This window comes from Macaca nemestrina, chromosome 8 (genome assembly GCF_043159975.1).
Source record: "Macaca nemestrina isolate mMacNem1 chromosome 8, mMacNem.hap1, whole genome shotgun sequence".
Lineage (NCBI taxonomy): Eukaryota > Metazoa > Chordata > Mammalia > Primates > Cercopithecidae > Macaca > Macaca nemestrina.
Genome location: NC_092132.1, coordinates 144914460 through 144929857, shown reverse-complemented (window position 1 = coordinate 144929857; position 15398 = coordinate 144914460). Strand labels below are relative to the sequence as shown.

Sequence of the window (15398 nt, the reverse complement as noted above, 5' to 3'; positions counted from 1 at the left end):
CAGCCTGGGCAACATAATGAGACACTGTCTCTAAAAAAAAATACAAAAAAATAAGCCAGGCATAATGGCACATGCCTATAGCTCCAGCTACTTGGGAGGCTGAGGTGGGAGGATCACTCGAGCCCAGGAGGTTGAGGCTGCAATGAGCTGTGATCACACCATTTCACTGCAGCCTGGGTGACACAGCAAGATCATGTCTCAAAATAAATAAATAAATACATGGAACAGGGTTAAGTTATCTTGAACTTGAAGTTTCTAGAATCTAAAATAAATTTTATTAAGAACCACAGGTGCAGAGGCTCACACCTATATTCCCAGCAATTTGAGAGGCCAGGACAGGAGGATCACTTGAGCCCAGGAGTTCAAGACAAGCCTAGACAACAGAGCAAGACCCTGCCTCTACCACAAACATAAATAAGTAAATGAACAAATTACCCAGGCATGGTGGCGCATGCCTGTGGTCCCAGCTACTCAGGAGGCTGAGGCGGCAGGATGATTTGAGCCCAGGAGTTTGGGACTTCAGTGAGTCACAATCGTGCCACTGCTCTCCAGCTTGGGCAACAGAGACCCTGTCTCAAAAAAGAAACAACTACAGTGGCCATGACACCATGGCAGCAATGGGCCCTGTGTGTGGCGCTGCATCCTTTAAGGGTCACGATGATCTCAGACAACAGTGGTGGCCGGCACGGAGGTCAAAAGGACTAAAACTAACCATGACCATGGATCATCCATCCATCCATCCATCCAACCAACCATATATCCAGCCAAAGAGCCACAGTCTGGACTATGTTATTTTCTAAAACCACACACTTATTTTTAAAAGCACAATTAACAAATGCAGTCTGACAGTGGAAAAATTTGGTGAGTAAACAAAGTACTATCCTTTGTGAAAAGCTCAGAAACACCAACAAGGACAGGCTCGGTGATCACTGTAGGCCAGGCACTGGAGGCACAAGGACAGTTTACTCTGGGCTCCTCCCTGGAGGAGTCCCCAGTCGCATTTGGTCCCTGTGGAGGGGCAGGACTGGGTAAAGTCATCTTCTGCCCAGATGTGCACCTGGGGTCTGTTCTTTTGCTGGTCATCAGCTCAGCCTCTGTCTGCTAGCCCTGCCCTCTTGCCACATGTTGGCTCAGGAGATGGAATTTGAAAGCACTTAGGGGCTTCATTCATTCATTCTTTCCTTTTTTTTCCTTTTTCTTTCTTCTTTTTTTTTTTTTTTTTTTTTTTTTTTTTTTTTTTTTTTTCTGAGACGGAGTCTTGCTCTGTCACCCAGGCTGGAGTGCAGTGATGTGAACTAGGTTCACTGCAACCTCCCCCTTTGGGGTTCAAGTGATTTTCATGCCTCAGCCTCCCGAGTAGCTGGGATTACAGTCACCCACCACCACGCCCAGCTAATTTTTTGTGTTTTTAGTAGAGACAGGGTTTCCCCACATTGCCTAGGCTGGTCTTGAACTCCTGACCTCAGGTGATCCGCCTGCCTTGGCCTCCCAAAGTGCTGCAATTACAGGCGTGAGCCACCGCACCTGACTCATTTTTTCTTAGAGCCACTCCTTTGCATCCCCAGTGGCCCTTTCTTCTTCTCTTTTTCATGGCTGGGGTGCAGGCTTGACTAGCAGGACCTGATATCTCCAGCCCAGGTCCTTCCCTGAAGTCATTTATCAACCCAGGAGCTTGATGAGGGTGAAAAATCACCACTAATAATCACAGAGCATATAACAGTTTACAATCAGGGTCATATGCAGCAGTTTATTGATTTCACCTGCTGTGCTGGGTGTGGGTACGAGGAGGGCCAAGAGCAAGCTCTCGGCACTGCCACTCTGCCTGCCAAGTCTGCCATCTCTTGAGAGCCTACTGTGTGCTAGCAACTATAGAGGAAGTTTTATATGCATAGCCATGCATCAATACGAACTCAACCAATCAATATTATTATGCTTATTTTATGGTTCAGAAAACAGGCTCTGCCAAAAACTATGCAGCTAGTAAGTGGCAGAGTTGAGATTGAATTCAGACTCAAGTTCTCCTTGCTAGACGATGCCAGTTCACAGACTGGTAGCTCTGTGGACTGTCATTCTAGAATAGCTCTGCCCTTATCATGCTTTTTTTTTTCTTTTCTTTTTTTAATGGTCTTGCTCTGTCATCCAGGCTGAAGTGCAGTGGCATAGAGCTCACTGCAGCCTCGAACTCTGGGACTCAGGGGATTCTCCTGCCTCAGCCTTCCAAGTAGCCAGGAAGCTGGGACTGTAAGGCCATACTACTGTGCTCAGCTAATTATTTTTTAATTATTATTATTATTTTTTTTGTAGAGATAGTGTCTCACTAAGTTGCCCAGGCTGGTCTTGAAACCCCAAGCTCAAGCAGTCCTCCCGCCTTGGCCTCCCAAAGTGCTTGGATTACAGGCCTGAGCCACCGTGCCCAGTTGTTACCGTGCATTTTGGAGGCAGTGGTGGTGTTCAGGTCGTGGGAGGCTCATGACTATTTTATTCCTTTACCCTGATGCTGTCCCCATGGCTCACAATCTTTTCCTCTTTTCTTTTCCTCTTCACTGCGTGCCAGGGAGCTGGGGGCCAAAGACTAAGCCGAGTGTGATCCATTCACGGTCCCAGCCAGGCAGCAGGCCGCAGCCGCCAGAGAGGCCTGTTCCTAGCAACCCCCCGGTGGGCCCTGATCCTGACAGGCACCCTCAGGACGCGCCAGCGCAGCCGGGCCCACTGGTGGCCGGCGATGACATGAAGAAGAAGGTCCGCATGAATGAGGACGGCAGCCTGTCCGTGGAGATGAAAGTCCGCTTCCACCTGGTCGGCGAGGACACACTCCTGTGGTCCCGGAGGATGGGCAGGGCCAGCGCCCTCACGGCGGCCAGCGGGGAAGACCCCATTCTGGGGGAGGTGGACCCCCTCTGCTGTGTGTGGGAGGGCTACCCTTGGGGCTTCTCGGACCCTGGGGTGTGGGGACCCCGGCCCTGCAGGGTGGGATGTGGGGAAGCCTTTGGCCGAGGTGGGCAGCCAGGGCCCAAGTATGAAATCTGGACGAATCCCCTGCATGCCTCCCAGGGAGAGAGAGTGGCGACTCGGAAGAGGTGGGGGCTGGCCCAGCATGTCCGCTGCAGTGGCCTGTGGGGCCATGGGGCTGCCGGGAGGCAGAGATGCAGCCTGGACAGTGCCAGCCCAGCCTCCAGCACCGGCCACCCCGAGGGCTCAGAGCCAGACTCCTCCTGCTGCCCCAGGACCCCGGAAGACAGGGTGGACAGCGGCAGCCCCTCTGCCCAGAGAGGGGCTGAGCGGGAAGCTGGAGGGAGCCTGGGTGAGGACCCCAGCCTATGCACAGATGGAGCCGGGCTGGGCAGCCCAGAGCAAGGCAGCCGCCTGACACCCAGGGCCCGGAGTGAGGAGGGGGCTTCTTCCGACTCGTTGGCCAGCACCGGGTCTCACGAGGGATCCAGCGAATGGGGCGGGCAGCCCCGGGGCTGCCCAGGCAAGGCAAGGGCTGAGACCTCTCAGCAGGAGGCCACCAAGGGAGGCAACCCTGGTTCTCCAGCTCCAAGTCTTTCATCTTTAAGGAGTGAGGACCTGCAGGCAGAGATGCAAGGACGGGGCACCGAGCAGGCCAGGGGGGCGTCTGTGAAGAGGGAGCCTCTGGTTCCTGGCCTTTCTGGCTCCTGGGACTCGGAAGGAGCCTCTTCTACCCCTTCCACCTCCGCTTCATCCCAGCAGGAGCGGAGAAGGCACAGAAGCCGGGCCAGTGCAACGTCCTCACCCAGCAGCCCTGGCCTTGGCCGAGTGGCCCCGAGAGGCCATCCCAGGCAGCGTCACTACTGCAAGGACACCCACAGCCCGCTGGACTCCTCTGTAACCAAGCAAGTGCCGAGGCCTCCTGATCGGCGAAGGGCCTGCCGGGATGGCTCAGTGCCACGATCTTCTGGAAGCTCATTGAGCACCAGGACACAGGCCTCCGGGAACCTGAGACCTCCCTCCTTGGGATCTCTTCCTTCCCAGGACCTTCTGGGAATCAGCAGTGCCACTGTCACTCCTGCAGGACACTCAGATTGTGCTTCTGGGGTCTCCCCCTGCAATGCTCCCTCTGTCGGGTGGGCAGGGGACACGGGGTCCAGGACATGCTCGCCGGACCCCACACCACCCCACACATCTGACTCCTGCTCAAAATCTGGGGCTGCCAGCCTGGAGGAACAGGCCAGGGACACCCCCCAACCCTCCTCGCCCTTGATTCTGCAGGTTGGACGGCCTGAGCAAGGGGCGGCAGGCCCCCACCAAAGCTGCTGCCACTCACAGGCTGGGACGCAGCCGACCGAAGAGGCCCAGCGGGGACCCTCCCCTGAGGCCCGCTGGCTGTGTGGCAGGTACTGTCCCACCCCGCCCAGGGGGCGGCCCTGCCCCCAGAGGCGCTCTTCCAGCTGTGGGAGCACCGGTAGCAGCCACCGAAGTGCTGCCCGGAGGCCAGGTGGGAGCCAGCAGAAGGAGGGGACACACCAGGCAGGCCCCACACCATCCCTGGGGCCCGGTTCAGGGGCATCGAGGAGAAGCAGTGCCAGCCAGGATGTGGGATCTGGGGGGCTGTCCCAGGAGGAGACCTCGAGGAGTTGGGGAGGCCTGCAGGGGCAGGAGGAGGCCAGCGGTGTGTCACCCAGCTCTCTGCCCCGCTCGTCTCCAGAGGCTGTGGTCCGCGAATGGCTGGACAACATTCCAGAAGAGCCCGTACTCATGACATATGAGATGGCGGACGACACCACAGGTGCAGCAGGGGGTGGCCTGAGAGGTCCCGAGGTGGACCCTGGGGATGACCATTCTCTGGAAGGCCTGGGGGAGCCAGCTCTGGCCAGACAACAGCCCCTGGAAGGGGACCCCGGCCAGGACCTGGAGCCAGAGGGAGCCCTCCCGGGGAGTAGTGATGCCGGTCCCCAATCAGGAGAGGGTGTTTCCCGAGGGGCAGCTCCAGAGGGAGTTTCCGAGGCCCCCGCAGAGGCCGGAGCGGACAGAGAGGACCCAGCCAGCTGCGGGGTGAGCCTGCGGACACTTCCTGGTCGGGTGTCTGCCTCCACACAGATCATGAGGGCGCTGATGGGCTCCAAGCAGGGCCGGCCCAGCAGCATGCCCGAAGTGTCTAGGCCCATGGCCAGGAGACTCAGCCGCTCAGCCGGGGCCCTCATTACTTGTCTGGCCAGTCTTCAGTTCTTTGATGAAGACCTTGGGTCTCCTGCCAGCAAAGTGAGGTTCAAAGACTCCCCTCGGTACCAGGAGCTGCTCAACATCTCAAAGGACCTGTGGCCAGGATGTGACCTTGGGGAAGACCAGTTAGACTCAGGCCTTTGGGAGCTCACATGGAGCCAGGCTCTGCCGGACCTTGGGTCCCAAGCCGTGACGGAGAACTTCACACCCACGTCCTCCTCTGGTGTGGATATCAGCAGTGGCTCCGGAGGCTCAGGGGAGAGCAGCGTACCCTATGCCATGGACAGTGCCCTGGTCCCTGAGGGGACAGAGCTGTCCCTGAAAGCCTCCAACCAGAGGCCTGATTCCAGAACTTCTGAGAACCCAGGGGATCTGGAAAACCAACAGCAGTGTTGTTCCCCAGCCTTCTTGAACTCCCAAGCCTGTGCTTGTGCCACCAATGAGGATGAAGCAGAAAGAGACGGTGAGGAGCAGAGGGCGAGCTTGAACCTGGAGCAGTTAGCTGAAAACACAATGCAAGAAGAGGTGCAATTAGAGGAAAGTAAAGAAGAAACAGAGGGAGGAGGGCTGCAAGAAGAGGGGCTGCAGTTAGAGGGAACTAAAGAAACAGAAGGGCTGCAAGAAGAGGGGGTGCAGTTAGAGGAAACTAAAACAGAACAAGGGCTGCAAGAAGAGGGGGTGCAGTTAGAGGAAACTAACGGAACAGAAGGAGAAGGACAGCAAGAAGAAGAGGTGCAGTTAGAGGAAATTAAAGAAGAAACAGGAGAAGGGCTGCAAGAAGAGGGGGTGCAGTTAGGGGGAACTAAAGAAACAGAAGGGCTGCAAGAAGAGGGGGTGCAGTTAGAGGAAACTAAGGGAACAGAAGGAGAAGGACAGCAAGAAGAAGAGGCGCAGTTAGAGGAAATCAAAGAAGAAACAGGAGGAGAAGGGCTGCAAGAAGAGGGTGTGCAGTTAGAAGAAACTAACGGAACAAAAGGAGAAGGACAGCAAGAAGAAGAGGCGCAGTTAGAGGAAATTAAAGAAGAAACAGAAGGAGAAGGACCACAAGAAGAGGGGGCGCAGTTAGAGGGAACTAAAGAAACAGAAGGGCTGCAAGAAGAGGGGTTGCAGTTAGAGGGGACTAAAGGAACAGAAGAGGAAGGGCATCAAGAAGAGGGGGCACAGTCAGAGGAAACTAAAGGAACAGAAGGAGGACAGCAAGAAGAAGAGGCGCAGTTAGAGGAAATTAAAGAAGAAACAGAAGGAGAAGGACCACAAGAAGAGGGGGCGCAGTTAGAGGAAGTTAAAGAAGGACCAGAAGGAGGACTGCAAGAAGAGGCTCTTGAAGAGGGTCTCAAAGAGGAAGGGCTTCCAGAAGAAGGAAGCGTCGGCCGGCAGGAATTGTCAGACGCCGGCTCTCCGGATGGGGAAGGCTCCTGGGAAGATGACCCAATCCAGGAGGAGGAAGCGGGAAGAGCCTCTGCAGAGCCGTGCCCCCCAGAGGGCACAGAGGAACCCACAGAACCCGCTAGTCATCTCAGCGAGACGGACCCAAGTGCCAGCGAGAGTCAAAGTGGCTCCCAGCTTGAGCCTGGCTTGGAAAAGCCGCCCGGAGCCGCCATGATGGGCCAGGAGCACACGCAGGCCCAACCCCCGCTGGGGGCTGCAGAGAGGAGCTCTTCGGTGGCCTGCAGAGCGGCTCTGGACTGCGACCCCATCTGGGTGTCCGTGTTGCTGAAGAAGATGGAGAAGGCCTTCCTGGCCCACCTTTCCGGCGCAGTGGCTGAGGTCCGAGTGCGCTGGGGCCTCCAGGACAGTGACCTGCTGGACCAGATGGCGGCCGAGCTGCAGCAGGATGTGGCCCGGCGCCTCCAGGACAGCACCGAGAGAGAGCTCCAGAAGCTCCAGGGCCGGGCGGGACGGATGGTGCTGGGGCCTCCCAGGGAGGCCCTCACTGGGGAGGTGCTCCTGCAGACCCAGCAGCGCAGACACCGTCTCCGGGGCCTGCGCAACCTCTCGGCCTTCTCTGAGCGGACCCTGGGCCTGGGGCCCTTCTCCTTCACCCTGGAGGACGAGCCAGCCCTCAGCACAGCCCTGGGGAGCCAGCTGGGCGAGGAGGGGGAGGGCGAGGAGTTCTGTCCCTGCGAGGCCTGCGTGAGGAAGAAAGTGAGCCCTGCGTCCCCCAAGGCCACAATGGGGGCAACCAGAGGTCCCATCAAAGAGGCCTTTGACCTGCAGCAGATTCTGCAGAGGAAGAGGGAAGAACACACCGATGGGGAGGCAGCAGAGGTGGCCCCTGGCGAGACCTGCACAGACCCCACGAGCACCAGGACTGTCCAGGGAGCGGAGGGAGGGCCAGGGCTGGGGCTGGGCCACGGGCCTCGAGTGGACCAGGGTGAGGATGGTGAGGGAAGCCAGAGACTCGACAGAGACAAAGATCCCAAACTCGGGGAGGCAGAGGGAGATACAATGGCTCAGGAGAGAGAAGGGAAAATCCACAACAGCGAAACCAGTGTGGGCAGCGAGCTGGGGGAAGCCGAGCAGGAGGGAGAGGGCATAAGTGAAAAGGGAGAAACTGGGGGCCAGGGCTCTGGGCATGAGGACAACTTGCAGGGTGAAGCTGTGGCAGGAGGTGACCAAGATCCAGGACAGAGTGATGGGGCGGAAGGCATAGAGGCCCTGGAGGCTGAAGGGGAGGCCCAGCCAGAGTCCAAAGGTATAGAGGCCCAGGAGGCAGAAGAGGAGGCCCCGGAGGTTGAAGGGGAGATGCAGGAAGCAGAAGGGGAGGCCCAGCCAGAGTCAGAAGGTATAGAGGCCCCAGAGGCAGAAGGGGAGGCCCAGGAGGCAGAAGGGGAGGCCCAGCCAGAGTCAGAAGGTGTAGAGGCCCCGGAGGCAGAAAAGGAGGCCCAGCCAGAGACAGAAAGTGTAGAGGCCCCAGAGACTGAAGGGGAGGCCCAGGAGGCAGAAGGGGAGGCCCCCCCAGAGTCAGAAGATGCAGAGGCCCGAGAGGCAGGAGAGGAGGCCCAGGAGGCAGAAGGGGAGGACCAGCCAGAGTCAGAAGTTGTACAGGTCCCAGAGATTGAAGGGGAGATGCAGGAGGCAGAAGGGGAGGCCCAGCCAGAGTCAGAAGGTGTAGAGGCCCCGGAGGCTGAAGGGGAGGCCCAGGAGGCTGAAGGGGAGGCCCAGGAGGCTGAAGGGGAGGACCAGCCAGAGTCAGAAGTTGTAGGGGCCCCAGAGATTGAAGGGGAGATGCAGGAGGCAGAAGGGGAGGCCCAGCCAGAGTCAGAAGGTGTAGAGGCCCCAGAGTCTGAAGGGGAGGCCCAGGAGGCTGAAGGGGAGGACCAGCCAGAGTCAGAAGTTGTAGGGGCCCCAGAGATTGAAGGGGAGATGCAGGAGGCAGAAGGGGAGGCCCAGCCAGAGTCAGAAGGTGTAGAGGCCCAGGAGGCAGAAGAGAAAGCCCAGGAGGCAGGAGAGGAGGCCCAGGAGGCTGAAGGGGAGGCCCAGTCAGAGTCAGAAAGTGTAGAGGCCCTGGAGGCTGAAGGGGAGGCCCAGCCAGAGTCAGAAAGTGTAGAGGCCCAGGAGGCAGAAGGGGAGGCCCAGCCAGAGTCAGAAGGTGTTGAGGCCCCGGAGGCTGAAGGGGAGGCCCAGCCAGAGTCAGAAGGTGTAGAGGCCCCAGAGGCAGAAAGTGTAGAGGCCCAGGAGGCAGAAGGGGAGGCCCAGCCAGAGTCAGAAGGTGTTGAGGCCCCGGAGGCTGAAGGGGAGGCCCAGCCAGAGTCAGAAGGTGTAGAGGCCCCAGAGGCAGAAAGTGTAGAGGCCCAGGAGGCAGAAGGGGAGGCCCAGCCAGAGTCAGAAGGTGTCGAGGCCCCAGAGGCAGAAGGGGAGGCCCAGGAGGCAGAAGGGGAGGTCCAGCCAAAGTCGGAAGGTGTAGAGACCCCAGAGGCAGAAGAGGAGGGCCAACCAGAGTCAGAAGGTGTAGAGGCCCTGGAGGCTGAGGAGGAGGCCCAGCCAGAGTCAGAAGGTGTAGAGGCCCTGGAGGCTGAAGGGGAGACCCAACCAGAGTCAGAAGTTGTAGAGGCCCTGGAGGCTGAAGGGGAGGCCCAGCCAGAGTCAGAAGGTGTCGAGGCCCCGGAGGCTGAAGGGGAGGCCCAGCCAGAGTCAGAAGGTGTAGAGGCCCCAGAGGCAGAAGGGGAGGCCCAGGAGGCAGAAGGGGAGGTCCAGCCAGAGTCGGAAGGTGTAGAGACCCCAGAGGCAGAAGAGGAGGGCCAACCAGAGTCAGAAGGTGTAGAGGCCCTGGAGGCCAAAGGGGAGGCCCAGCCAGAGTCAGAAGGTGTCGAGGCTCCGGAGGCTGAAGGGGAGACCCAACCAGAGTCAGAAGGTGTAGAGACCCCAGAGGCAGAAGAGGAGGGCCAACCAGAGTCAGAAGGTGTAGAGGCCCTGGAGGCTGATGAGGAGGCCCAGCCAGAGTCAAAAGGTGTAGAGGCCCTGGAGGCCAAAGGGGAGGCCCAGCCAGAGTCAGAAGGTGTCGAGGTTCCGGAGGCTGAAGGGGAGACCCAACCAGAGTCAGAAGGTGTAGAGACCCCAGAGGCAGAAGAGGAGGGCCAACCAGAGTCAGAAGGTGTAGAGGCCCTGGAGGCTGAAGGGGAGGCCCAGCCAGAGTCGGAAGGAGAAACTCAAGGTGAGAAAAAGGGGAGCCCTCAGGTCAGTCTAGGAGATGGCCAGTCTGGGGGGGCTTCTGAAAGCAACAGCCCAGTCCCCGAGGACAGGCCCACTCCACCCCCTTCCCCAGGTGGAGACACTCCCCACCAAAAGCCAGCCTCCCAGACAGGCCCTTCCTCCTCCAGAGCATCCTCTCAGGGCAACAGCTGGCGGAAAGACTCAGAAGACGGCCATGTATGTGGAGACACAAGGAGCCCTGACGCCAAGTCCGTGGGGGCCCCTCATGCAGAGAGGAAGGCCACCAGGATGTATCCAGAAAGTTCCACTTCTGAGCAAGAAGCGGCCCCTTCAGACACAAGGTCTCCAGAGCAGGGGGCCAGTGAAGGCTGTGACCCTCAAGAGGACCAGACACTCGGAAATCCTGCCCCCACCAAGGCAGTGGGCAGGGCAGACGGCTTTGGCCAAGATGACTTAGATTTCTAGACAAGATCAAGCTGCAAAATGCTCATGAGCTTGGGAGCTCTGTTTTTATTCATATTTTTCCTACAAAACTGAGCAACGCTCAGTCCACTGGAGATGTCCACAGCACATGGACGAAGACCAAGGACGTGCCAAGGACACAGCCTATGCCATGCTCTCCCGGGATTCTAAGTCCAGAAGCTTCAGAGAACTCTGTGGCCCGTCCCACACGCAGTGTGAAGAAACGGAGTCTGCAGATCTGCCTGGTTATCGGAGGCCAGCCCTGTTCCCATTCATTTGTCTTCAGAGCCCGAAAGATGGAACTGATTGGAAAGGCTCCAGTTTTGCTTTTGTTTGTGGGTTTGTTTTCTGCTAGCAAGTGTTTCTCTCCGTCTTTTCCCTGTTGATCTCCTGTTACTTTTCTCCTTGGCCTCTGTTGGCACTCACCTCATTTGACTTTGAGGTACTGTTTTTCTAGTCTTGAATGTATTTGGTGACTCTGCAGAAATACTTGGGCAAAGCAGATAACTTCAGAGTCATTGGATAAAGTTTGTTCTCAGCCCCAAAGTCCAAGTTGCTTTTCCTCAATTCATACTTTTTGTAATGAAAAAATGGAAAATGCAAAAAAGCAGGTAGTAAGAAATAATCCCATCACTCAGAGACTTCTGTTAGCAATTGGATGTATTTCCTTCTCCTCCTTTTCTAACCATTTTACAGTTGAGATGATTCTTTATATATATATTTACACACGTTTTAAAAACTTAAAAAAGTAAGAATTTCCTCTATCTCTATTTATCATCATAAACCTATATTTTAACCCCTGAATAATGTGCTGTTAATGAGTATATTGAATACTTTCTCATTTTCCTATTTTTAACCTTTTACATGGTTTCCCTTCTTTTGTTCTTAACCCTTTTTTTTTTTGTTCTTGAACTTTTGATTAATTCCTTAGGATAGACTCCCAGGCATGGAATTACTGGGCCAGAGGATATCAACATTTTTAAGGCTTTTGATATCCTGCAGCCAAATTGTTTTTTCTAAAGATCTGTACTCATGATGACAGTATGATCAGTGTTTGGTATTGTCATCAAAATTGAAAAATCATTTGGAAATTTTATTGGCAAAAAAATAGTACCTTATTGTAATGCGGTACTGTCTTAGATATATATTTGATAACTAATGAAATTAAAATTTTTTTCTAGGGTTTTAAAAAACTATTTGAATGTACATGATGTGTGCATGCTTTTGACCCATTTTTCTACTGAGATCCTAGCTGTTTTTTCTTTTAATGAATTGATTTGCCTGTGTCCTTTATAATTTTTTTAAATTCTATTTCTCATTTGTAAGATTTTAAAAATGGCCTCTCTGCACACCCTGCAAAAGCAGGGCTTAGACTGAGCCCCATGCAGGTAAGAGAGTTCCTGGATGGGGTAGAATGTCTTTGACTGGTTCTCACTGGCTTTCCTGCATATACCAGAGCATTTGGTGGCATCCAAATGTATTAAAATGGAGTCTGTGCTACAGTGGCAGGTGCTGCCCACTAGTTATCTAAATGTATCCACACAAAGCAAAGGTTGGGTATCTGCTGTCTCTACGTGTCTGCAGTCTTCTATCTACAAGTGGAGATGTTATTTAAACATTTTGACATGTGCCAGGCGTGGTGGCTCACGCCTGTAATCCCAGCACTTTGGGAGGCCAAGGCGGGCAGATCACCTGAAGTCAGAAGCTCGAGACCAGCCTGGCCAACATGGTGAAACCCCATCTCTACTAAAAATACAAAAATTAGCAGGGTGTGGTGGTGCGTGCCTGTAATCCCAGCTACTCAGGAGGCTGAGGCAGGAGAATCACTTGAACCCAGAAGGTGGAGGTTGCAGTGAGCCCAGACTGTGCCACTGCACTCCAGCCTGGGTGACAGAGCGAGACTCTGTCTCAAAAAAAAAAAAAAAAAAAAAAAAAAAAAGCATATTTCAAAAATATTCTGCAAAGGTGATTCCTTAAGGTGTTGACAATAAAAGCATAATTTTATATATATGTAAACTGTGATATATTTGGGGGGTAGTGTTTCTTCATATTGGATGAAGGGCTGGTGAAGAATTACACTCACAAGTCACATGTCAATCAGAACTGGCATCTTAGCTAGAAGCCCCCAGCGGAACAGATTGCACTGTGAGCTTGTTCTGGAAATGGTGACATGCAGGGGCGTGCAGCACTTGTCACTACTGGCTGGCATGAAGCATCCACCGGGCACCTCTTCTGTGATTTGAAGTCCCCATTCATTCTCTGAGCAATGTTTCAACCCCTTTGTTTCCCTCCCTGCTGCCCCCCACCTCCGAATGCCAGTGACAGCCAGCCCTGCCACCTACTGACCTGACACCTCATTAAAATGGCATTGTCCATCTCTAGTTACGAGCATGCAATGAAAAGAGCATGGGACCTGGAGCTGAAGGACCTGAGCTCAAGTCCCAGCGATCCCAACTCAGTTTCAACATCTGCAAAATGGGCTAAATGATGTTTTCCTCATTGTAGTGTTGCAAAATACATAATATGAAACTTTATTACACACATGTTGGGGATAGATCCATATTTTAATTATAACTGCTAAGTATTCAATACCTACAATGCGTCAGGTACCGTACTAGACTCTTGATATAAATGATCATTTGTGAGATTTAAACTTCTCAACACGTTTGTGAAATAGGCAAGTAGGTGTTCCATTTCACAGATGGAGAAACCGACGCTTAGAAGAAACACAGACTTGCCCAAACTCACACAGCTAGTTAGGAACAAAGCCAGGATTTAAACTCAGATATTTCAGACTCCAAAGTCCACATCTTCCATTACATCATATTTTTTCTTTGTTTTGATTTAGATTCTGTAAATAAACACCTTAGCTAAAGGTAGCCAACACTTTGTTGAATGACTTTACTGCAACGTAGTGACAATTTAGGGGGGGTAAATTAAATGGGATTTTTGGTTCAGCTGATTACATTCTGCCTCTAGCAATGTTCTACTTCTGTACAGATATCTGCAGCCAGAGAGAACCTGGGTTTATAAAGCCGATCATTAAACTGAAAAGTTATCTGCATTAAAATGAAAAGTTATCTGCCCATGGGATTCTCCTTTAAGTTTACAAACAGACCCGCTTTAAACCACCCCTGCCCAGTATGTCTGCGCTTTATATTTAAAAAATTTACTGTTAATGGACAACGCTGTGTTTCCTTCTGATTTGGAGATAAAGAATTTCAGGGCCAATGGCTGAGAGGATTTTTGTGCCTTCTCTACGGCAATCTTCTAGCATCTCTTAAAATGCTGGCATTCCTATAGCCTCAGCCTGCCCCGAATCAAAACGCATGTCATGTGTCACTCAAATGCTGACAAAGCAACCATAGTATTAGCATAATGCAAAAGCTTTTGGCCAGGGGAGTTTCTCCTTGAAGGGGAAGGGGAAGGAACCAAGCCCTTCTCTCCTGTCTATTGTCCAGTTGGTGGGGATCAGAGAAAAGGATCACCATTTAGGGGTTGAGAACCAAAGACCCGTGTCCAGCCCCACACCTGGAGATGCTAACTTTATCAGTCTGGGGCAGGGCTCCAGCACAGTGCTCTTGGAGGGGTTTGATGTTCAGTGGAGGTGGCTGATGGCTGATTCAGTCCAAAATCTCACAGCTGTATGAGTGGCTGAGCCCAGACTAGATTCCAGGCCTTTTCCCATCTCTCACTCAATATCCCCCATCCCAGAACTAGGAAAGGCCCTGCAGAGAAACACAGGCAGGCAGCAAAGCCACTCCCTTGTCATTCAGACCAGTTGTCCCCTCACCCACATGCCCCCGTTCCTCTCCATTCAAACTGCCTGCGTCGTAGGGGTCTCTGCGCGAGGGCAGGCTGTCTCCAGAAGGGCCTGTCTAGCTGGCCAGGGGAGAAGGGGACGCATCCTTAATCTTAGGAAGCCTTCAACATAAGTGCATGCCCGGAGCGGGGAGGTTCCTGAGGTTTCCAAAGATCTCACAGGCCCGTGGGTTTTTTCCTTCACTGAAATGAACATGAAAACCACCTATGGAGCTTTAAGATGAACGGTTCCACTTAGGAAATTCTGATCCAGTGTGTCTGAGGCCTAGGAACCTGCATTTCACCAAGCACCCAGAGGAAAGCCGGCACAAAACCCCGCCTGCCTGCATTCTGCAGCCGGGCCACCCTCCCACCAGCATATGTGGTCCTCGGAGAGGCTGAGCACCTCTCACCAGTCCCGGCCCAACAAACACACACACGGACACACGCGCACACACACGCACACACACACGCACACACACACGCACACACACACAGCGGCTGCTTCCTTGCTCTCATTATGTAGTCTCCCCAAGGGACAGTGGGGGTCAGCCAGAGTCAACCTCCCGCTCTGTCTCCCTCTCCGGAGAGGCAATTAGGGTGGATACGGAGCCATCTCCCTCCTCTGACCCTCCTGCCCCCATGTCCACAGGCACAGCTGGCAGCCCAGGCCCCTGTCTATGGAGATGGGACTCAGCCTGCACAGACACACACCTGGGCTGCAAAGGCACCAAGGCTCGCTCCTTCTCACTAACCAAGTACCCCGGGCAGAGTGGCCCTGGCTTGTTCCGTGACTTCCACTGGAGCCAGCGGGGCCTGGCCTCCTGGGGTCATTGGCCTGGGGTCTGAACTGAGCCTCCAGATCCAGGGGGTGGGCGGCAGCCTCATGGTGCTCCTCCAGGGATCAGGGATCTCCACCCTCCCACTGGTTCAACCCTCACCCTGAGAGGCTGACAGAGCCCACCTGTGCCCTCCTGGGTCCCACATTTTGAGACCTAGTTGGGGTGATCATGGCCTCAGGCACTCAGATTGTGGGCGAGGCCCTGCAGCTCTGTGGCTGAGGAGCGTACTCCCCCTGGCCCTGCCGGCCTCCTCCATCACCTCTTTCTCTCCTCCCCTCTCCACTCACCGCCCCCACCACCCACTGGGCCCCGAATCACTGCTGGCTATGATCGTACTTTCCAAAGGCTGGGATGTTCTCAGTCATCATCTCCCTAGATGGTGGTGGCCAGCACTCCTAAGACACTGACCCCAGCTCAGTGACCATCTCCAGGTTCTCTCTAGCCCAGCTCTGACACCTC

General features: G+C 54.5%; 1 protein-coding gene across 1 annotated transcript in view; it reads left to right on the top strand.

Annotated features, from left to right (window-relative positions):
• Positions 1-11011, top strand: part of LOC105491165 (RP1 like 1) — a 53607-nt gene extending 42596 nt beyond the window's left edge. Inside the window, exon 4 of the mRNA XM_071068649.1 lies at positions 2555-11011. Within this exon, the coding sequence (XP_070924750.1) occupies positions 2555-10299 (7745 nt within the window). The 3' untranslated portion in view covers positions 10300-11011. The remainder of the gene's footprint in view (positions 1-2554) is intronic.
• Positions 11012-15398: the final 4387 nt, after the last annotated feature.